The sequence below is a fragment of the Pelophylax lessonae genome (genome assembly GCF_965119305.1).
Source record: "Pelophylax lessonae genome assembly, chromosome: 6".
Taxonomy (NCBI): Eukaryota; Metazoa; Chordata; class Amphibia; order Anura; family Ranidae; genus Pelophylax; species Pelophylax lessonae.
Window position 1 is genome coordinate 236596003 of NC_138773.1, and position 25209 is coordinate 236621211.

The following is a 25209-nucleotide window of genomic DNA, read 5'->3' on the forward strand; positions in this document are numbered from 1 at the left end:
ATTAAGCGCATTATTTGCGATTTTACGTCTTCCGTTTTGCATGGCTTATTCTCACTTCATCTGCAGTGGAATGACTTTCGGCCATGTGATTCGCAGACTATTGTGGTCTGATTATATAGAATATTAATTTATGGTTCATACTACACCTGGGAAATACATAATCTTGCTTTATTTTACTTTCATCGTTTAGCTAAATATCACATTGCATTTATCGTTTTAAGTTGATATTTTATGTAAGGTTATCTCTTTGTGTCACTCAAGTATGATCATTTATGGTGAAAATATGTCTTGCGAATAAATATTCTTATATATATATTCCCTACTGTAGACTGTTTCACTAAGATTGGTATATGCTTTTAAAAAGAAATTAACTGATAAAAAAAGAACTTGGGAAAATTGCGTGGTATACTATGAGTGTCTGAACAAAATTGATTGGGTTTTGTTTTTAGTTATTAAATTATTTGCCGTAATCGGCTGGAGGCACTGCGTCATAATTCTATTGATAGTTCAGACTTCGCCTTTTAGTAATAAATTAAAAATTTGCCAAATTTTATACCAAAACGCACAACATATTAAATGGAGGCACTGCTGAGATATCATTAATTTCTTACATATGCCAATCATAATTTTGATCATGGTGACATAATTAATAACTTTGCAAAAAAAAAAAAAAAATAGAATTTTTTTTTAATAATTTTTTTTTTAAATTATTTAATTGTGAATATTGATAGTAATGCCCTAAAATGTCTACATAAGGTAAGGTTCACGCTGCCAACTCTGGCTAGATGTCAATCCCACAGCCCCAGTAGATTCGGCACAGATCTAGAATATGTAGAGACACCTCTCTGAGTCTAAAATGGTGGTATATGTATAGGCTAGTTGGAGTCATACCAAAATCCTCAGAAAAAGTCGGGCCAAAAATGGGCACCAGACGTGGGTAGGGGAAAACCTGATGTATGAACTCACCAAAAGCTTCTCTAACCCCAAAGACTTCAGGAAGCGTGATCACATACTTTTAGAATCATGGCCAATCTTACTGTATCTCTGTGAGGAACTGCACCATAAGGCTCAGCAAAAAGGAATTTAGTAAAGTTCTAATCTCCACTCCAAATAATAAGAAGTGAGATAAGGAACCTCCTTGAGCAGGTGAAAGTGACCTCTATTGGGACACATAGGTTAAGAAAATGTAGCGTGAAACTGCAGGAAAAAGTAGAACTGTGGCAGAAGTTGTATTCAGAAAGCTGTAATATAAGCAACCATTTGAAAGAGCAATGTAAACGATTAATGCAATAAGTAGGAAGTTTTGAGCAAGGAAAAATGTTTTTTTTTAATAGCGGAAGTTGCCGAGTAACCAGTAGTTAAAAATTAAGTTGCCGAGTAACCAGCAGTGGAAAATTTAAAAAAATAAATAAATAAAAATAAAAATGTAACAGTTCCAGTAAGGACAGGAATTCATAAATAAATAAATAGGAAAGTTCAAAAAGGTTATGGTGTCCATACAAAAGGGTACTGCTTATCAGTCCTGCATTATAAATAAAATGAAGTAATTAATTAGACCCAGATATGACTCCCAGTCTGATGGTTATGACCCAGACAAGGGGGGGAGAGTCAGGCAAAGAGTCCACGTCCTACCCCAGCCATATTCCTAAGATAGGAGGGCAGAAATTGGGCAGCCATGCATAACTAGGTATGAGTCATATCAGGTCACCGCAAAAAGACTAGCACCCCTAAAAAGATACCATACACCTCTAGAATTTAAAAAGTTTGTTTTAAAAGAGTACTGTCCCGATTTTTATTAAGACAGGGTCCTTAGATATTACTAATCATTTTGAGGCCTATGAAAACAGCCTTTCTGTGTTGTGCCTCAAGGATGTAATTTAAAAGTCGGCCCACACATAAAAAAAAAATCCTTAACGCTGCTAGAGCTGCTATATATAATTTAAAATGTACACAGCACCAAAGCCCACTGAATTTTTGCTGTACTGTACTCAAAAGTGCCTAACACCCTTCAATGGAGGAGTCTGAGTACAACCATCCAGAATTTAAAACCCTGTGCTTTGAGGCATCGGCCAGGTACATAAAAATAAGTTTGGCCAGGGACTACAAGTTGGGGTGTTCACTGGAATGGTTGGCAAAAGAGAGCGACAATTTGCACTCCATCCAACAGACCAGTGAACAAAGAAAGGCGTGAGCCTGTCACCAAAATTGTGGCAGAAACACACCTTTCTCCTCAACCTTAACACTAAAAAAAAAAAAATAAATAAATAAATAAGTAAAAAAAAAAAAAAAGTGCAAGATTTTATACCGGATACCTCAAGGAGGACACCGGACACCCCACAAATAAGGAGGGGGGAACAGAGGCCATTTTAGGATTTCTTTCCAAGGGGACAGGACCCAAGGGTTCAAAGAATCTCCAGGGAGCATCCCCAAAGAGCCCAATTCACCCTTGAGGATGGAAATCCTCGCTATGCCAAATATCCTCAACAAGAGGGGGGACCCCACAAATAAATAGGGATTTTCCCCATCTTAGGGCTCCCCAAAATCCTCGGGAAGATGGAGACATTAAGGCCCAGACCCCGCCAGAACCGAGCGAATGGTTCTGATAGGGATCTGTCCCATCTGTCTGTACCCGAGAGACATAGGCACCGCAGGAAGCGGAGCCAAATATATATATATAAAAAAAAAAAAAAAAAGCCAATAATTCAATTTCTGAAAAGGTTTTTCAGCAGAATAGATGCCAAGGTGGATCGGATGATCACTTGGTTCACTCAGGGCACTGTAGCCCGAACTAAAATAATTCCTCTTTAGGAACAAATCTTGTGGCCAGCCAAAGGCCACAAAATCCTTAAATGCCCAAATAGCAAGGGATCAGAGGGACACACTGAATGGATGCATAGGAGACAGAGGTTCTAACACCATTTTATCCCCAGGTCACAGTATTGAGGATCCTGAAAATCCCTGTCAGGGGGATCTTGGTTGTTAGATAATAACTACTCTCCTATTTTTCAGTGGTCACTTCATCCCTCTGACTCAAACAGGTCGCTCAAAGCGGGCACATTTCGAAAAATCGCCAATGGCGGTGATACAAGGAGGATCAAACCCTAATGACGTAATGAAGTCAAGAGGTTAAAGGTGGTATTACGGTAACCAAGAAGAATCCTCAATGTCAGGTAGTTTTGTTGCCTACCATGAATTGCATTGATGCCCCAAAGGGGGGATATTATATATTTTTTTCCTCCCAAGTAGAAGGTAAATTCTAACAAAATAGTATATCACTGTTCAATTGTTCAATGTGTGGTATCCATGGTGATGAATACGTCCCCATGTTAATGAGCCCCAGAAGTCAGTCTCCCCTGGGAAGGGTTGCATATATAGTCTCACCGCCCATGGTGGTCAGATAAAAGGCTGATCACACGATGGACTAAAAGGAGGACTCTGAGGAAGCTCAGGATACCAACCTCACATTGAAATTTCAACTAAAAGTTATGGCTGAAAACTGTATGTATCATTTTCTCATGGAATCCATTTCCCTTTATAGGACTAAGAGATCCAGGAAGTAAGCAGGAAACCGAGAATCTGATGTGTCTGAGACACCCAAAGGGGGGTACAGTGTGAAGGACCCGGGATACCCCTGATGGCCGGTCTACCAAGACGAACCCGTCAAGACAGCCAAAGGCAAAAGTGCCCGGAGAAATCCACATTCCACTGGCCAACAGATGATAACCCTTGGATCCACACCTCACTCGGAGTCACCATGCTTGTTTACTGAAGTCACTACACCTACTTGCAGGTGTCTACACCCCATTCAACTATTCCATACCTATCTACAAAGCTGTCAAAGTCCGATTTAAGCCCTATTTCTTCAAGAGTCTGCCTTGGAAAAATGTTTCAAATGGCTACGGCATTTTTTCACACTTTTTCCAAGGAGGGGGGATTTGTTAAACTTTCAGTGCGAAATAGAAATACATTTTTATTATTACAGGTCAAGAATTGTGAACTTTGAGGCCTCCATTGACCTTGCTACATATTGAGTCAAAACTCTTTCAGTTTGAAACACACATTGCGTCCATTGTTTGACATGGTTTTGTTTGCCTGAACTTTGAGATGAGAAGCTGTGTCATCTACCCCGAAAGGAAAATGTGTTTGACAAACTTTTAAATACAATACTCAGAAAGACAGATAAATAAATCGCTTATCACAGGTGGATCGGCCTTTGGGGGAAAAGGTTTACATAAGACACCCTTCCCCTGGTCTTGAAACACGAAAAACCAGAGAGGTCGTAAAACTTTATGTTCAGGCCATGACTCACACAATGGGCGAAACTAAATTTCAGGATAACACCTGTGTTCAACCATACACAATGCAAGTAAACTATTGTTTCCACCCTGAGAAGACAAACAAAACTGTCTGGACAAAGACGAGAATCTGTCATTTATTTACCTAAACACAAACAGGGGGATAAAGTTGTTGAAATCTACACGGAGTCACATAAACATTGTCACTTAGATTGATGAGAACTGCAAATCTCAAAATGAATTTCAGAAAATCATAAATTGATATCTCTGCCCCATCATATACAAAAGGTGTTATGGAACTATGATGTTATGACAACCTCCTACTGAGAAGTACATTATATTCTATCATATAGTAGTGTCAAATGGTCAGAAATTTTGCCCATATTTTATCATCCAGTCCAAATCATAAATGTACTGTTGTTAACATAGTAATCCCTTAAATGGATAATACTCTAATTGGAAACAAACCATGTATAGAAAAAGTTACATATACAAGCTGTTGTGTATCAATATATATAACTGTATATGTATCTATACAATTCTTACTGCTACTAATTGAAGTCTTGGGTTAAAAAGTAAAATCCAATATATATATTACATAAGATATATTAAATATTAGAATAGTGTTACCAAGATTAATCTTTACTCAGATACCTGGTGGATTAAATGGACGTCATAGATGAGAGCATGATTACATTTTATGTTTTTTTTATAATAGTCTTAAATGGAGAAATTTTTAATTAATTTTAATATACTGGTTAACCAAGAGGTGTCACCCTATGACATCACCAGTTAATGAATAAGATGTTCCAACCAATAGGAATAATGTTCCTCCCACTGGGTTTGGCTTATGATAATTTTTACTGCCCTTTTGTTCAACACAAAATAAAAAGAAACCAGAGATGTAATACACAAGACAACACAACACACATCATATCTTGCCCAATATACATCACACTTACAACATACACACTACTAACAGCCATGCACAGACTCATCTACACAGACGACTCCATTTCAATCTGCCATGTATCTGAACCTTTGAGGGACGCCAGGCGAAACTCCTCCCTAATTGGCCACCATCTTGGAAATGCAGCCATCTTAAGGAACCTGGTAACTACTATTCTAAGCTAAGCGGCCATTTTAAATATGGTAATCATGCCTTGCTGTTATTTGATTATTATTCAATATTGTTTATGTACTTCCTTAAATGTTTTACATTTCGTATTTAAAGGGTAACGAAAGTACAATCCCAGCCGTATAAACCATATGTAGATTTTTCTCTAAAGAGATGATTTTGTTTTTATAACATTTTTAATATCAGATTAAGCGCATTATTTGCGATTTTACGTCTTCCGTTTTGCATGGCTTATTCTCACTTCATCTGCAGTGGAATGACTTTCGGCCATGTGATTCGCAGACTATTGTGGTCTGATTATATAGAATATTAATTTATGGTTCATACTACACCTGGGAAATACATAATCTTGCTTTATTTTACTTTCATCGTTTAGCTAAATATCACATTGCATTTATCGTTTTAAGTTGATATTTTATGTAAGGTTATCTCTTTGTGTCACTCAAGTATGATCATTTATGGTGAAAATATGTCTTGCGAATAAATATTCTTATATATATATTCCCTACTGTAGACTGTTTCACTAAGATTGGTATATGCTTTTAAAAAGAAATTAACTGATAAAAAAAGAACTTGGGAAAATTGCGTGGTATACTATGAGTGTCTGAACAAAATTGATTGGGTTTTGTTTTTAGTTATTAAATTATTTGCCGTAATCGGCTGGAGGCACTGCGTCATAATTCTATTGATAGTTCAGACTTCGCCTTTTAGTAATAAATTAAAAATTTGCCAAATTTTATACCAAAACGCACAACACTCCTGGGACTCTGCTTCCCGCCAAAGACAATGAATCATGCTCTCCCTCAAACTTATACCCACTCCCAGAATCCTGTGTGGCAGAATCTGCCTTCTGGGGTAGTTACAAGCCTGAATGTATCCCTCTCGCAGAGCCAGTGGGGAGACTGCCCCTTCAGCAGACACACCTGGAAATAAGACACCCTACTAAAAAGAAATCATGGCCCTGCTGTTAGGCAGACAAAGCCCACTATACATTTACCTAGCACCTACCTGTAGGGTGCTACACATGGAAGAGTACTGTTAATGTTATAGCATTAAAATACGGTTTAGACAATTGTGCTTTTCCAACCTTGTGAAAACAAAAAGAAGTAGAGAAAAGTGCCACTATCTAAGTGTAGCATTTATTAAAACATATTTCTGAAATGAAAAGCAATAAATATCCACTCAGATTTACAAGATAAGTCTACAGCAGGTGGCAACCTTCAAGGTGGTCAGTAGTGAGCAAGCCCCTCCGGTGGGATGTTATGTAAGGTGCTTGGAACCAGGAAGTAAACCAGGGAAACACCAGGAAAAGCCAATAGAAGCAGCAGACTGTCTGGTGCTATCACACGGTGAGAACCACTGTGGACAGCAAGGAAGTGTTGTAGGCCCACAAGATGGCTGTGATGATGGTGACATGGATGGGCATGGTTACGCATATAGAGGAGTTGCCCCTTTGTCAAACCACACTCTGAAATGCATAACCATACTTATTTATGTCACATGACATCATCATGGTCATCATGTTGGCCTTCCTTGCTGTCCACAGTGCTTCTCATCCATGTGATATATACAGACAGTCTGCTGCCTCTGTTGGCATTTCCTGGTGTTTCCCTGGTATACTTCCTGGTTCCAAGCTCCTTACATCACATCCCACCTTGCTCACTACTGACCACCTTGAAGGTTGCCACCTGCTGTAGACTTATCTTGTAAATCTGAGTGCATATTTATTGCTTTTCATTTCAGAAATATGTTTTAATAAATGCTACACTTAGATAGTGGCGCTTTTCTCTCCTTCTTTTTGTTTTTACATGGTTTGTTGATGGGAGCCTCCCCAGATCCTGTTTGGAAGAGAGACTGCTGATGCAGCCATAATGTGAACTTGTCCACAGTGCTTTTATATAGACTTTTCTCAATGACAAAATGACTTTTATTTTGGTTGTTTATCATTCAATGCCTATTGGTATTGTTGCCATTTGCATTAGCTCCCCCGATATTGGTGTAAAGGAACTCGATTGACCTGTGTATATCCCGGACCTCACACCTTGGAATGAGTTGGAATACTGACTTCAAACCAGGTCTTCTTGTCCAACACCAGTACCTGGCTTCACAGATTCTTTTGTAACTAAATGGGCTCCAGAAGTATAGGCTGTTATAACCACAAAAGAGGGCTATAATGAGGGAAGGGGGTTTTCGATTCGGATGTCCAACAAGCTTATATAGACCTCGTGGTTTGGCTTTTTCAAACTTTTGGTTGCACAGTATAAGGAATATGATGTAATTTAAGATGGTTATAGACTTTTTATAGTGGTCAGACATGCAACACCCAATCATATTGCTGCTACTCAGACACTCCCATTCCAAAGAGTTGCCACATCAATATGGAAAAAAACACAACGCTGCTTATAACAAAAGAATGGTAGCCGTCAAGCATATTTTCTAACTTGGTATATCCATTTGTTCTCCAGAGTGACCAGGTCAGGAGGCTGTCATCTCTTTAGATTTAATTGCATTGTGTATTAAAATCCATTTTCTGTATGATCATTTAATACCAAGTATGTTCATACTAATGTTAATATCTAATGTATTTTCCTTTAGAAAGAAGAAAGATGAGAATTGTGTTGAGCCTGGTGAGTGTCTAATCTAGAGAATGGGAAATTCATGTACTTGCTTGTAATGAGCTGTAATAACCATGCGTTTAACTTCGTCCAGAGAGCAAGGATCAGTGGCAGCACATCCAGGGTCAGTTGCTGAATGTCAGCATTATGGCAATCCCCTGCCTTTGTTCCATGGCCCCAAGAGGCCTGGCGCCTAATACCAGGTCAGTAGAAGCTTACAAGAATTACTCCTTTCCTCACTGCCAATTTGATTATAAACCTTTTGTAAATTGTTTCTGCAGATTGCTCCTGGATTCACCCTCTCTGTGGAGATGGGCTCTAGTCAGTCTTTAGGATTATAAGCAATTAGAGGATCTGTAAAATTAGGTCAAGTAGTTTAGCTATAAAATTCCAAGTATTCATATTGTTATTGCATTATTTCATGAGCAAACTAAAGATGTATTATAAGCCAAAGATTTATTTAAAAATGCACAAACAATAAATTGTAAAATATAAAAATTATGCAGCTCATATTCAATACTAATATATATATATATATATATATATATATATATATATATATATATATATATACACACACACACTATATTGTCAAAAGTATTGTGATGGTTGCCTGCACACGTTCATAAACTTTAATTGCATCCCAGACTTAGTCCGTAGGGTTCCATATTGAGTTGGCCCACCCTTTGCACTTATATCTGCTTCAACTCTTCTGGGAAGGCTGCTCACCAGGTTTAGGAGTGTGTCTATGGTATTTTTGACCATTCTTCCAGAATCACATTTGTGAGGTCAGGCACTGATGTTGGATGAAAAGGCCTGGTTTGCAGTCTCTGCTCTAATTTATCCCAAAGGTGTTCGATCAGGATGAGGTCAGGACTCTGTGCAGGCCAGTCAAGTTCCTCCCTCCCAAACATGCTCAATCAAGTCTTTATGGGCCTTGCCTTGTGCACTGGTCCAAATCACTTGGTGGAGGGAGGATTATGGTGTGGGGTTACTTTTCATGGGTTGGGCTTGGCCCCCTAATTCCAGTGAAGGAAGACATTTTGGACAATTTCATGCTCCCATCTTTGTGGGAACAGTTTGGGGATGGCCCCTTCCTGTTCCAACATGACTGCGCACCATTGCACAAAGCAAGGTCTATAAAGACATTGATGGCCTAAGGCTCCCACTGCTGTCCATCTACCCTGTGGGGAGGGACAAAGCCGGGGGAGAGTCATTGCTCTCATGCACAGCGCTCAGTTAAGTATAGGGGGGGGGGATACCAGGCACAGAAGAATTTTTTGACCTTTATGCATAGAATACATTAAGGGGCCAAGCCCAACCCCTGAAAAACAACCCCACACCATAACTCCCCTCCACCAAATGATTTGGACCAGTGCACAAAGCAAAGCCTATAAAGACATGAATGAGCGAGTTTGGGGTGAAGATACTTGATTGGCCTGCACAGAGTCCTGTTCTCAACCTGATAGAACACCTTTGGGATGAATTAGAGCAGAGACTGCAAGCCAGGCCTTCTCAAGCAACATCAGTGCCCGACCTCAGAAATGCACTTCTGGAAGAATGGTCAAACATTCCCATAGACACACTCTTAATCCCAGAAGAGTTGAAACTGTTATAGCTGCAAAAGGTAGGCCAACCTAATATTGAACTCTACGGACTAAGACTGGGATTCTATTAAAGTTCATGTGCATATAAAGGCAGGTGTCCCAATACTTTTGACAATAAAGTGTATATATAGGCATGCATGTAAAACATTTTCATTCTGCAGTCGCTTTGGATATTTATATTGAATAGAGGGACCTAGCGGCACATGCAGATGGAGATGCTACTATTGGCTACTATTTAATACTTTGGGTCACTGAATGCCTTTAAGTGCACATCATAAGGTCAGAGACATACCTTAGTGGCAGATGTGCAATTCAGGCTGTTTAACTTTGACATTCCATAATTAACATATATTCATGTTTTATATATTTTCTAGGCTGAATGATGGAACAATGTCACTTATAGTTGCGCGAAATACTTCAAGACAAGAATTTGTGAAACACTTAAAGCGCTATGCCAGTCTGAAAAACCAGGTACTTGTTTTGATGCTTCCTTGTATTTGTTAATCAACACACTAGATTAACATTGATGTCCTCTTAGGAAGACTTTATTTTCCGTTCCTGTCTGAGTACATTAGCCATTATGTGACTCACTTGAAAATCACCAATCAGACTAATGCAGCTTAGCTTTCTTTAATCCATTCCTCATACTATTAGTAACACAACGTACTGAATTGGCACACACAATGATAAAGTACATGTAAAGACAAGGGGGGAGATAAACAAGAGCAATGATTTAACCTTAAAGAACAGGTTCAGCTTTAAAAGACGTGAGCAGCAAAATCCAAGGCCCAGACTCCATATCAGAAGTCCATTCTCCAGTCAAAAAACTGGACCGATTAATTCTCAGCTGTGAAGCTGATCCAAACAACTGCTAATTTTGTGTGCCTGATTTCTTTTCCTAACTTTTCACCTACTCCACATTTGGAAATGCAACACAATGTGTGCTTGCAGTGAGAATGAACTCCATGTTCTATTATACTGCCCAGGTCAAAACCAATAGCTGTGGGTGGAAATGTTCTTTTAAATTGGGGTCAATTCAGAATTATTTTTGGAAAGCATATATGTTAAAATAAATTCATTAACACCAAGTTATTAATTTGCAAACATTTTTTATAACTCATTATTACTCATTTTCAGAGCAGGTGTTGTCTGGATAGATGGGACAATGAGGCAATTCATCCTCGCTGCTGAATTTTGCACAAAGTTTCATTTCCTGCCAAGCTTGGCTGCTGGTTGGCTCAAGCTCTCTTATTTGTAAGCTGCATGATGCCTGCTTGTCTCAGTGCTGTTCAACAAATAGTAAGAAACAGAAAAATATAATGGTTCTTTTATGCCAAGGTCCCCTGCACACTTTTGCCACAAGGGAAGGTTTACTTAGTCAAATGGACTAAAACTGTATCATGTTTAATTACAATCTGAATACAGTATTTCTTTGTACGCCATGTACACACATGGGCTTTCCTTCACTTTGGCCTTCTGTACATAGGGCATTTAAAATGATGCAAAAATTTTCACAATGGAAATGGATGCAGCTGTAATTGTCCTATGCATATTTTCTTAATATTACTGTGAAAACAGTAATTGGGATTGTCCCACATGCATGCAATCGAAGATTTGCTTATCAAGAAAGTGATCTCACAAGGATCCGCCATATTAATGACCAATCTGAGACCAACAATGTTCATTACAATTTTCCAGATTTTTTTTTTTTTTTTTTTTTTTTAGAAATAGAGAAAAAATTATAAATAAGGGAAGACAAAAAGCCAGACACCTAATATACCTTAAGATCTAGCTACGTATGTAACTTTTTACAGCCTTCCTATTAAGAAGCTCGCACATTTCCTTGTTTCTTGTTAGGCTTTGCCTAAAGATGCCTTTAAATACATCATCTGTTGAATTGTTTTGCTTAACATAATCTTTGTAAGATACCTTTGATAAGTTGTTAAAAAATTAAAAATAGACATGATGAACTTGCCATGCATTTCAGAACATTTTCCAATGACAAATCAATTAAGAACCCACGTTTGGACAGACTAGTCTGTGATCATAAAAAACAAGTGCACCTTGAGAGTTAAAAATTAAAAACACAATTAATGTTGAAAACTTTGCAAGCAAGGGGTAGGCAAGGCCATTTTTGCATAAAGGGCCATTTTTTGCATTAAGTGTTTGCCACCTTTACCCAAGATACATCTCATCATCCTCTCATCATGTCTTTTCTACGCTGCTCCTCCAGGTAACACCTAACTGAACTCACCTCTGAAACGCTAAGCTGCTTTTCATTAATGAAAGTTACATCTGCCTTGTTGTTGCCCCTGGTAACTAGGGACTGAGCTAATTTCTGAAACACTAAACTGCTTTACATGACTAAAAGGGACATCTGCCTTACTAAGACTTATTGCAACTGCTGTTTATACTTGTCTATATTGAGTCAATCTTACTTTCCAAGATCCAATTGTCCAAGATCAAACATTTAACCTTATCCTGATGTCACTATCCTGCTTTGCAATTTGCTTAGGGCAGAATACCTCCACCAATGTGTCCCTTTTATTAGCGCTTTATTGACTAATTCTCTAAACCTCCCCCACCTCATCCTAATACAAATTGAGTACAACTCTTGAAGACTACACGCGGGGGGGCACGGTAATTTTTTGGTAAAGTGTAATTTTCTGCATTAAGTTTTTGCCACTTTTACCATGGCACTTTAACTAAGGGACATAAATAAAGACAAGTACAAATTTTAGTGCTCTAATCCAAACAGTGTGCAAGTGCACTTTCATCTCTTATCTCTCTGCCAAACATGCAGTGGTTACCCTCCAACTCAAATATCCTTGCTGGACCCCACCGGTTTGAACAACTTAAGACCCATTTCTCTGCTCCCATTTGCCTCCAAGCTTTTTGAGCGCTTTGTCCACATCCTGTTGAGTTGCCTCACTGATAACAACATGCTCAACTCCCTACAGTCTGAGTTCCACCTGCAACATTCCAATCAAACTGCTCTACTAAAATTTAGTAATGACCTACTAACTGCTGAAACCAGTCGCCATTACTCTATACTCTTAGACCTTTCCGCTGCCTTTGACACTACTGACCACCCACTCCTCCTCAATAAACTTTACTCCCTTGGTCTCCAAGACTCTGCTCTTTCCTGGTTCTCCTCCTATCTATCTCAATGCCACAAATAACTCTACCTCCCCTGTTCCTCTTTCTGGAAGGGTACCCCAAAGCTCTGTCCTTGGGCCCCTCCTATTCTCTCTCTACACCTCTTCCCTTGGCCTGTTGATAACCTCTCATGGCTTCCAATGCCACCTTCACACCGACCACACCCAGATCTATCTCTCTACTCCCCAGCTCACCCCTCAATCTCTTCAGGTATCAGAATGGATGATATAACTGTATGGATCTCGCACCTATTCCTCAAACTCGGTCTGTCTAAAACTGAGCATGTAATATTTCCTCCTCCTCCCCAATCCCCTTTCATGAATTTACTATTGAGATCAATAGCACAATTGTTGGTCCCTCCACAAACATTAGGGTTGTTAGGTGTAATCCTAGATCTCTTCTTCAGGCCCCACATCAAATCTGGCTAAACCTTGCCTGCTTAACTTTCACAACATTTCCACAATTCGCTCTTCTTACCTAATGACACCACAAAACAACTTATTCACTCCCTGGTTATCTCCTGTCTTGACTACTGCAAATCTCTCCTTACTGACCTACCTTTACACAGGGTATCCCCCTTCAGTCTATCAAGAATGCTACTGTTAGACTTATACACCTTACTAACCTTTCCGTGACTGCTGCCTTCCTCTGCTAATTACTTCACTTGCTTCCACTAGCTCAACATTTAAAATTCAAAATACTAGCCACAACATACAAAGCCATCCACAACACTGCCCTCAGCTACATTACCAACCTCATCTGCAGATATTGGCCAGATCGTGCCTCCCAAGACCGCTTGCTCTCTAGCTCCCTTGTTACCTCCTCTAGTGCTCACCTCCTGGACTTTTCCAGAACCTCTCCCATCCTCTGGAATTTCCTACTCCTTTAGGCGATCCTTGAAAAATCAATTGTTAAGGGCAGCCTACCCCTCCCCCAACTAAAAACTATACTTCGCCCACCTTCATCAGATCATTCCCCACAGCTCTTATCTTTCATACCACCTCCCCTCCCTTTGGACTGTAAACTCCATGAGCAGGGCCCTCCTATTCCTTCTGTGTTGAACTGTAATTGTACTGTCTCCCTTATTGTATCTTGTAAAGCGCTCTGCAAACTATATAAATCCTGTATAATAATAATAATTACAATCAGATAAGAGCCACATTTGGCCAGAACAGGCTGTAATCATGAAAAAAAGTGCATTTTGAAAACTAAAAACACAATTTATGTTGACAACATTGCACTTTGCAGGATTCAAAAACATCTTTCAAATGCAGTGCAGTTTATAAATGCCCATGTACATTAGACAAAGAAACCATACTAGCTTCTATACTGGACTCTAAATGACTTGACTACCTCAATTAGCTGGAGATGTACGTGAATCTTACATTTCTCACTATATACAGTGCCTTGAAAAAGTACTCATACACCTTGAAATTTTTCACATTTTCTCATGTTACAACCTAAAATGTAAATGTATTTTATTGGGATTTTATGTGATAGACCAACGCAAAGTGACACATAATTGTGAAGTGGAAGGAAAGTGATAAATGATTTTCAACATTTTTTACAAATATCTGAAAAGTGTGGCGTGCATTTGTATTCAGCCCCCTTTACTCTGATACACCTAACTAAAATCTAGTGGAACTAATTGCCTTTAGAAGTCACCTAATTAGTAAATAGAGTCTACCTGTGTGTAATTTATTTTCAGTATAAATACAGCTGTTCTGTGAAGCCCTCAGAGGTTTGTTAGAGAACCTTAGTGAACAAACCGCATCATGAAGGCCAAGGAACACACCAGACAAGTCAGAGATAAAGTTGTGAAGAAGTTTAAAGCAGAGTTACGTTATAAAAATATAAACATCTAACGGAGCACCGTTTAATCCATCTTCCAAAAAATGGGAAGAGTATGGCACAATTGCAAACCTACCAAGACATGGCCTTCCACCAAAACTGACAGGCTGGGCAAGGAGAGCATTATTCAGAGAAGCAGCCAAGAGGCCCATGGTAACACTGGAGGAGCTGAAGAGATCCACAGTTTAGGTGGAAGAATCTGTCCACTGGACAACTATTAGTTGTGCACTTCACAAATCTGAGCTGTATGGAAGAGTGGCAAGAAGAAAGCCATTGTTGAAAGAAAGGCATAAGAAGTCCCATTTGCAGTTTGCAAGAAGCCATGTGGGGGACACAGCAAACATGTGGAAGAAGGTCAGATTAGACCAAAATTGAACTTTTTGGCCTAAAAGCAAAACGCTATGTGTGGCAAAAATCTAACACTGCACATCACCCTGAACACACCATCCCCACCGTAAAACACGGTGGTGGCAGCATCATTTTTTGTGAATGCTTTTCCTTAGCAGGGACAGAGCAGGGACAGGGAAGCTGGTCAGAGTTGATGGGGAGATGAATGGAGCCAAATGCAGGGCAATCTTAGAAGATTATAGATAGAAGAGCCTGCAAAAGACTTGAGACTGGGGCAGAGGTTCACCTTCCAGCAGGACAATGACCCTAAACATACAGCCAGAGATACAATGCAATGGTTTAAATCAAAGCATATTTATGTGTTGGAATGGCCCGGTCAAAGTCCAGACCTAAATCCAATTGAGAATCTGTGGCAAGACTTGAAAATTGCTGTTTACAGACCCTCTCCATGAAACTTTTAACTGGTGATCTGGCCAGTAAGTCTGTTATTTTTTAATTTCTCTAAAGTGATACTAAACCTAAAAACTTTATTTTACCTTAATGCATTGCATACATTAAGAGAAAAAATGTTTTCAGTTTCCCTGTGTTCCCCCCTTCCCTGTGTAAAGGGGAAGAGAGGGAAGATGAGATCAGCGCAGTGCACGGCTGCATCTATTTGCCCATCTCTTCCTCTTTACACAGCATTCCAGAAGCAGCAGGAACTATTGGATCTCAGATCCAGTGAAGAGGAAGTGGGGGGCGGGTCTAAGTCCCGCTGTATAAGTCTTTGGAGCACGGCTCCATAGATACACAGGTCGGAAGCAAGCACACATCGTTTTTCCCCATAGCAAAATGCTATGGGGACACAAAAAGAAGAGGAGGAGCCAAGATCGCCACCAGGGACCCAAGAAGAGGAGGATCAAGGCTGCTCTGAGAAATATTACTGCACGGAGCAGGTAAGTATAACATATTTGTTATTTTAAAAAATAATCAGGCTTTAGTAACACTTTAACAGATCTAGCTGTGCAGCAAAAGTCACAGCTAGAGAGTTGAGACAAACCATTCACTGACAGGGGTGCTTACAATGGTGTGGTTACAGTGTGTTGCTGAACAGATCACCAGGTGAGAATTAAGGGAAAATTAGCTTAAAAAAAAGGAAAGTAATGCAGCTGCCAAATTTGAGAATTGATAGGCTGAAATACAGCATATTACATTTAGGTTTTCTGGTTTAGTGATGTTTGTAGAAGCTGCAGTTAGGAGGGTTACATAGTTGAAAAATGACACAAGTCCATCCAGTTTAACCAACATAAGGAAAGTACCTAGCTCTACATTTACCACCACTTTTAATGTGTTTTTTTTTTTTTTTTTTCTATATAGTTTAATTTTCCATTTGTGGAAACCTACTTGGTTAAAGAAGTAAAGTTGCAGACTAGAAGCACTGGATGCGATAGCAAGGACAAACATGAACAGAATGGTGAAGCGCATTCTGTTCCCTGTGAAGATGTCCATCCATGGAATATTGATGGAGACTTACTGGAAACATCCTCTGAAGTTCATGTCAGGTGAGTGCCAGCTATAGTGAGTCTAAATGAGAGTCAACATCCGGGGCAGGTCAGGACCACACCAACAATGGTGACACTACAGAGCATGGAACAAATTACAGCCGTGGCCAAACGTTTTGCGAATGACACAGATAATAATTTTCCTAAAGTCTGCTGCCTCAGTTTTTATGATGGCAAAAATAAAACCCACAAGTTCTGACAAACTCCGAGCATTGATTATGCAGGAGTATGCTTCCATCAGTCAGGATATGGTCAGGAAGTTGATTGACAGCCTTCCAGGGCGAATTGCAGAGGTTATGAAAAAGAAGGGTCAACACTGCAAATATATGCAAAATAAACTTTGCATAAACTTAATGTGATTATCAAAAAAAAAAAACATTTGACACTTATGAAATGTTTGTAAGTTCCGGGTCACACTTGTGCGATGCGGGAAAGATGCGAATTCGCAGCCTGTTCCTGCATCGCAAACGCACATCTGCCAGTTCACACTGCCATATGTGATACGCAGGGGCCGGTTCACACTATAGTGAGTGCGCCGATCGCATGTAATGTTAACGACACCCCCAGTTTGATCGCATATCGCAGTGCGATCTGACAGTTCGCACAGGATCGGATCGCACAAGTGTGAACCACTGTGCGATCTGATCCTGATGCGGCTGGAAAAAAGGGTCATGTGCGTGTTTGGTGCGGATACAGTGCGAATTCAGCCATACAAAGTGTATGGCTGAATTCGCATCCGATCGCATGTAATGAAGGAGCAGTGCGCTCCGAATTACATGCGATCGGCGCACTCACTATAGTGTGAACCGGCCCTTATTCTACTGCAGTATACCATAGTGACATCTGACAAAAAAAAATTGAAGCAGCAGACTTTGTGAAAATAATATTTGTGTAATTCTCAAACCTTTTGGCCACATCTGTACAATACATACAATTTTAAAGCCAATTTCTCGGTGTCTGTCAACCTGAAAGAGAACCAGCACTGGTTCGCAGGGCGGGGAGCCTGTGGGGGGATAATGTTAGGGTTAAGTTAAATGTAACAGACCAACTAATGATAGGGAATTTATGGTTTACTTTTTAATTTACCGAATAAAGTATATCTGAAAAACAAAATTGTGATATGTATATTGCAGCTTAACAGTCTATAGATGTGGTGGCTGTATTAGTTTCATTCATTAAGGCTATGTGTTTTTTTTCTGATAGGGTAATGCAGGATTATAACCTCTGTCAGGTAGTTATTACTGTCTTTGTCCCCATGAGGGAGATTCATCCTAATTGTCCTGATCAACAATGTCACCAGGAATTAAAGTTAAAGTTATAGGTAAATCCATCATTTTGAGTAGCCACCAGAACAGAAATACAGGGGGGATCTGTCATAGGGGATACTTAATTCTGTGACAGCTGTCTGTCTAAGAGGGGATTTCCTTCACATTGGACATATATCCTCTCACTTTCTGTTGAGTGTACAGGACAGGAAGTAGAGGAAAATCTCCCTAATTACTAAACAGATATGTAGGTAATTCCCAGATAGTGTGTTACCATAATCCCTTGATGAGTTGTAAAGAAGGAAAGACCCCCTAAAAGGGTGGGACTTTAAAGGTAACTAGTAAGGATCTCTCTTGAGAAAGATGGAATTAAGTAAAATATACAGTTTATTAGAACAAGTGTGATTGTAAAAAGGATCAACCAGATTAATTGTGATACATTCTGAATACGGTACAATACAATTGCAGATGCATAGCAGAGTCCAACGCATTTCGAAATTGTGTAGTACAAGAATCTTCTAGAAGATTCTTGTACTACACAATTTTGAAACGCGTTGGACTCTGCTATGCATCTGCAATTGTATTGTACCGTATTCAGAATGTATCACAATTAATCTGGTTGATCCTTTTTACAATCACACTTGTTCTAATGAACTGTATATTTTACTTAATTCCATCTTTCTCAAGAGAGATCCTTACTAGTTACCTTTAAAGTCCCACCCTTTTAGGGGGTCTTTCCTTCTTTACAATCTCCCTAATTAAACACACATGGCAAATAATTCAGAGGGGTTTTAACCCTCCCATCCAGTGTCCTTTTAATTTCCTGTGTACCCTACTTAACTGAAATATCAAACAATGGCATTTTCCTTCACAGTTCCCTTCTTCGAACTACAAAATAACTCAGTTCTTTGCAGTGGAGATGGATATTTGTTGTCAAAATTAGGATAACAGTTAAGGGTTACAAAGTATATCAATACAGTATAGCGACTGAGCATTGCCAATACTAGCAGGATAAGCAAGGAAAAATAAAGAGAAGAAAGCCTATAAATGGTAATTTATGTACATCTAAGGACTGGTAAACTGCAGTATTTTTATTTTTGGCTTCAGATACACTGTAAGCAGAGTTGGGCTTCAATAATGCTGGTTAAAACAATGTGTAGACATTAAACATGAATAAATTAGACCTATATACTGTATAAATACCATCTAGCTCATATTTAAATGAGAACTCTACTTCTATTTATCATTGGTGTTGATTTACAAAAGGCGAATACACTGTGCACTTTGCAAGTGAAGTTGTATTTTTGCAAGGGCATTTGCTCCAGAGTTTAGTAAATGAGGGGAAGCTTTGCTAAATTTTACCATCCAATCAAAAAAAATTCTGTTAGCCTTCACAAGTCGGTAATGCACCTCTCTGCAGGAGCAGGCTAGGCAGTGAAAAGGTTAACAAACAAAAGCTTTTACACATAACACACCTCTAGGGGGCTGTTCCCCAGCTATTACCCATCAGCCACTAGGAGCTGCTCGTCAGTTTTATGCTGCCTAGCGCTGGGAGTAGTCTAGGTCTTCCCTGCTGGGACCTAGTGTCTCAGTTTATTTATATTTTTTTCTTGAAAAGTGTTTTTTTCTTTGAAAATAACTTTTTTAATTCACTCACTATCGCTAGTTAGTCAGGGAATTCCTGGAGGACTACAAGCAACAGCAGAGCTGGGCCTCGCACTGGATAATCTAGATCCTTATGGAGTCCCAGCCTGCCACCGAGCGTCGCAGGTCATTGGTGCACCCAGATCTCGCAACGACAGTGCCCCTTGAGATGGGGAAGAGCCTGCAGAGTCCCTTCTTCGCTGGGATGTCTCAACTCCGGAACGCCCGTAAGTTACTAGCATCCTTCCTGGCTGATGGCACCCCCACTCAGGGTGGGAGGTGTTCTGTATCAGAGCGGTTCCCCCGTTCGCTGGACTGGTGAGTGCTACTACCCCTGGGTCCCTAAAAGGGGGGCTATTTTCTGTGGGGGTGTTCTGTGGGCCCACTCTTAGGGAATGGCAGTACATGGTGGCTTCTGTGGTATCCCCCTCCTGGCCATGTGGTACAGCCCCCTTCCTTCCTAGCGCCATGACTGGGGAGTGTGGGGGCTTAATACACCCCAACGGTGCTCTCTGGGGTTCCCTGTGGGGGGCCAGCACATGTATTTTTTGCTCTATTTGGCGCCGTTCGCGCGGCCGCCATTTTGGGTAAGGGCAGGCTGTTTGGGCCTCACTGTGTGGGCAGCAGCCATTTTAACTCATCCTCCCATAGACTTTCATCAGGCGCCATTTGTTTGTGGCTCAGGGCAGGCATAGGCCTCTATGTGCGTAACGTCACTTCCTCATTTCTCCGTGTGGCAAGTACAGACACTGTGGGGTAATTTTAACTGTTTTCTCTGGCATTTTCCTGTAAAAACTGTTTCTTTTTGTGGCTATTGCTGTTTCTGAAGGGTCTCCACTGATGGTGCAGGTTGTGGTGGGGGTCCACGGGAACTGCCGTTTTAAAGGGCCCAGCGTCCTTAAAAATTTTTATTACTAATATGGAGTCCCAGGATGACAAATTCCCCACAGACCTGGTTGGTGCTTCAGGAACTCCTGAATACTCTTCCATGGCCTCATTATCTGCTACTCTTGCGACTTTGGCGTCCAAAGTGGATCTGCTGATGTCTGAAAGCACTTCTCAAACACAGTCTATGCCCTCTCAGTCTTTTGACTCAGAGCCTGGTTTGGTTGCCACGGACAATGTCCCCCCTGAGGGGTCCCAGTCCTCACATTCAATCTTCCTCTATGGAGACGGGGATGCATATCCGCACATCCCTGTCTCCGAGGGTCATCAGTGGTATCTCCACTTCGCGGTGGCAGAGGAGCATTATCAGTTTTGTGGCGTTGCCCTTCGGTCTCGCTTCGGCTCCCGGGGTCTTCACCAAGGTTTTGGTTCCGGTGCTGGCTTTACTGCGTTTAAAGGGGAGTGCGGTCCTTGGTTATCTGGATGACCTCCTGTTAAGGTTGAGCTCGTGTGCCACCTTGACGAGCGATCTGTCGATCACGGTTCAGATGCTCAAGGAGTTCGGGTGGACCGTCACCTTCCAGAAGTTGCTCTGACTCCTTTGGTTCGCCTCCCGTACCTGGGGATGGTCCTGGACTCCGTTCAGGCAAAAGTCTTTCTCCCGGAGGACAAACTCCGGACCCTGCAGGGTGAGATCAGGTCCCTCAGGGACAACGATCTCTCCTCTCTACGGGCCTGCATGCGGTCCCTGTGCCTTGATGGTTTGGATCTTTTGTGGTGGCTCCTGTCACCGAGTCTGGCACAAGACGAGTCCTTCCGGCCTCTGCTGTGGACGGTGATTACCACAGATGCCTGCCTGTCGGGCTGGGGTGGAGTTCTGGGCACGCGGACGTGGTCAGCGGAGGAGGACCCCTTACTGATAAACGTTTTGGAGCTCCGAGCAATCAAGCTTTGCTTGTTCCATTGGTCAACTCGGCTTCAAGGTTGCCCGGTTCGGGTGCAGACGGACAACACCACGGCAGTGGCTTACTTTACTCACCAAGGGGGCACCAAGAGTGCCCAGGCGGCCAAGGAAGTGGCCGAGATCATCTCTTGGGCTGAGACACACGTTCCGGCCATTCACATTGTGGGTGTGGAGAACTGGCAGGCGGACTATCTGAGTCGCCAGACCCTGGACCAGGGAGAATGGTCCCTGCATTCGGTGGTGTTTTACCTCCGCTGTGCCCGGTGGGGTACTCCGTACGTGAATCTGTTCACGTCCTGTCTCAACAAAGAGGTGGAAAGGTTTGTGGCCTGAACCCGTGATCCTCTGGCGGATGCCACGGTAGCGTTGGTGGTGCCTTGGCACCGATATCGGCTGATTTATGCCTTCCCTCCGATTCAACTGTTATCCAGGTTTCTCTGCAGGTTAGCGTCGGAACAGCTGCAGGTTATTCTGGTGGCTCCAGACTGACCGCGTCTGCCTTGGTACGCAGACATCATGCAGATGGTCATCGAGCCTCCCTGGCCGCTCCTGCTGAGAGATGATCTTTTGTCTCAAGGGCCGATTTTCCATCCTGCTTAACAATCTCTGGCTTTGACGGCGTGGCTGTTGAAAGCCAAGTCTTGAGAGACAAGGGTATCTCGAATTCTGTCATTCCTACCTTATTGAAGGCTCGGAAAGCTACCTCTAGGAAAATTTATCATTGCACCTGGAAGGCGTATGTTGCCTGGTGCGAGTCGCAAGGGTTTCATCCCCACTCCTTTTCTAAGGAAGTAGGAAGGTGTGGATCAGCGCTGGGCACGGTCATGGGTCAGTTGTTGGCCTTTACCGGTTTTCTTTCAGCATCCCTTGGCAACTACTTCCTTGATTTGCACCTTTACTCAAGGGGTGCATCATCTGGCTCCCCCGCAGAAGGCTCCTTTGCTTCCGTGGGGGCTGACTTTGGTTTTTTTGTCTGTTTTTCTTACAACGACCTCCCGTTGAGCACATCAGAGAACCAGCTTTGCCTGCGTTGTCCCAGGATGTTGCCTTTCTGGTGGCTGTCACCTCTGTTTGCAGAGTTTCGGTATTGGCGGCTCGGTTTTGCCGGTCACTTTCTTTGGTTGTTTCTAGGGATAACGTGGTCCGGCGACCCACTCAGTCTTTTCTTCCTGCGGTGGTGCTTCCGCCTTGGTCCGGGTGATCAGGTTTTTGCCTATCTGCCACGGAGTCTTTTGGAAAGTCTGATTCCCTGTTTGACCTTCCGAGGGTCCTCGGAAGCGTTTGGTTGCGTCCACTGCAGTTTCTTTCGGTTTGGATCGGACGGCCTTTTGGTTTTAGGCCTCTTCACTATAGGCTCCGGTGCCTCCTTTTCCTGTGAGGGCACGTTCTACTAGAGCCGTCATTGCTTCTTGGTCTTTCCGCCAACAGGCTTCCTGTGGCTGAGGTGTGCGTAGCGGCAACGTGGTCGTCTGTGGGCACTTTCACAAAATTCTACTGACTTGATGTACTGGCATCCTAGAATGCTCCCTTTGCCCGCAAAGTTTTGTGTGTGGCGGTTGTTTATGCAGACGTGTGTTTCTGTCTCTTCTTGGGGGGTATTTGTCCAGGGTTGGTTCCTGTTGAGTTTTTGTTGTCCTGTTGGCTCCATTTTTTCGACTCGGTTGCACGTTGCCTTTTCTTTTGGTTGCGTCTTCCCACCCCTCACACCCGCACTGCTTTGGGACATCCCACTCGTGAAGGCTAACTAAACGGGCGGCGACTGTCAGAGGACGTAAGAGAAAATAGAATTTTTGTAAAATCCTTTTCTCTGAGTCCTCTGACAGTCGCCGCCCCTCTTCTTTTAGGGGTTGATAGTCTTCATGTACTGCTTGCTACAAAACTGAAGAGCAGCTCCTAGTGGCTGAATGGTAATAGTTGGGGAACAGCCCCCGAGCGGTGTGTTCTGTGTAAAAGCTTTTGTTTGTTAACCTTTTCACTGCCTAGCCTGCTCCTGCAGAGAAGCGCATTACCCACTAGTGAAGGCTAACTGAACGGGCGGCGACTGTCAGAGGACTCAGAGAAAATAATTTTACGGTAGGTTCTTACAAAAATTCTAGTTTTTTTTATTTTACCTGCATATGATTGGGTTTTTGTTGCAAAGTGAAGCTTTGCCTCATTTACTTAGGTCTGGAGCAAATGCCTTTGCAGAGTGCAACTGCACTTGCAAAGTGCACAGTCTATTTGCCTTTAGTAAATCAACTACATTGATACAACATGGCAAATGCTACAAACTGTATTGTAACATTGTTCCTGAATTACCTTTGTAGTTCAGGCTGCATTTTAGCACGATTTTCTCTAAATTCCAATCTGTATTTCCTTACAACCATGGCAATGACATTGTTTAGTAGGACTTCTGGAAACGATGAAGACATTACCAATATGATCATCTCATCATTTTTCCATAACTCTGAATAGAAGTCAAATTAAAGCAAATTGGGGGGAAATAGGCTTTTTCACTAAAATTCTGCAGTTAGGAACTTCTTTTACAGGACTATCTCACATATGAAGGGGAGCTCAGGCTGTTGCGATCATCGTAGTAAAGCCAGATCCTTCCACAACAAGAAAAGAAAAGAGGGCGCACCGGCCTAGCGCATTACCTCAGATAAAACGGCTTTAATAAAAGTAACTTGAGATGTATACTCGGAGATAACAATAAGTAATATCAACAATAATGTTGTTGCAGCATATTGGTTGTCGCATCACAGTGATGAAGCCAGGCTGTGAGGTAGAGTCAGGTGCTTGAAATGTGTCAGCCAGTCACTGCAAAGGACTTTATCACTATGACAACCCAGATGCTGCAACAACATTTATTGTTGATATGCCTTTTTGTTATTTCCGTTTGTGAGTATACATCATAAATTACCTTTAATAAAGCTGTTTTATCTAAGGTAATGTGCTAGGCCCGTGCGCCCTCTGTTCTTTTCTTGTTCTCAGTCCATCCAGACATCCCCAGTCTTGGGAGGGTAGCAAGGCAAGCACGATCCCGCATGAGTAGCATCTAAACCCTATGTGTGTGAGGCCCAACTTCCAGTGCAGGAGAGTAATGTGTTGGTTTGAAGAACCTTCCACAGTTGACCTGGCCAAAATGTTTTTGCTTCACTTTAGTAAAAAAAAATATGTATTTTACTTGTAATACTTGTTAAGTAGACTTCAAAGTTTAGTCTGCATGAAGAAAATGGTTTATTTCCAGCAGTGAACTTAAAATGAATGTTCTTCATTTTATAGATTACATCCTGAATTGATTAATCTCTATGGGACGAACATTGAAGAGCTGGATGAAGTGAAAGGAAAGTGCAATTGCTTGTAGTGTAGAGAAAAAAAAAGCTTGAATACTGCACTTTTTTTTATAAATTATATTTTTATTTGTGACAGCAGAAAATAGTTTTTCATACAGAAATAGTCTATTACAAACACATTTTACAGCTATAAAACATTCAAGCCAACCCAAAAGAAAGAACATCCATCATAATTATTAGTTTTCAGTGTATACAGATTACAGCATCAACATAGATTTACCTTTGGATTTGTGTTGCAAAGATTTTCCATTGCAATGTTCTTCCATAGCTTTTACATGGATCATAACACCAGGATCCTTGAGGTAAACCTATGTTCAAACACCTGGTGCCTTAAGGGGACCCTGTCACTACAGGAAATATTATAGTCTAATCCTCTGCAGTAAAAGTAAGCATTTAGCACTTAATGCAGCACTTTGGTGTCAATCTGTTCTTTCCTTTTTAACCACTTCTGGACCGGAAGATTTTCCCCCTTAACCACTTTACCACCGGAGGATTTTGCTGTCTTCCGTCCAGGCCACTTTTTGCGATTCGGCGCTGTGCGACTTTAACTGACAATTGCACG

General features: G+C 41.4%; 1 protein-coding gene across 1 annotated transcript in view; it reads left to right on the top strand.

The window, feature by feature from the left end:
• The window catches only part of CERKL (CERK like autophagy regulator), a 270516-nt gene extending 245721 nt beyond the window's left edge, over positions 1-24795 (top strand). The window contains exons 9-13 of the mRNA XM_082262403.1: positions 8029-8060; positions 8143-8251; positions 10030-10126; positions 16370-16554; positions 24577-24795. Of these exons, the coding sequence (XP_082118529.1) occupies positions 8029-8060; positions 8143-8251; positions 10030-10126; positions 16370-16554; positions 24577-24658 (505 nt within the window). The 3' untranslated portion in view covers positions 24659-24795. The remainder of the gene's footprint in view (positions 1-8028; positions 8061-8142; positions 8252-10029; positions 10127-16369; positions 16555-24576) is intronic.
• The last annotated feature ends 414 nt before the right edge of the window (positions 24796-25209 follow it).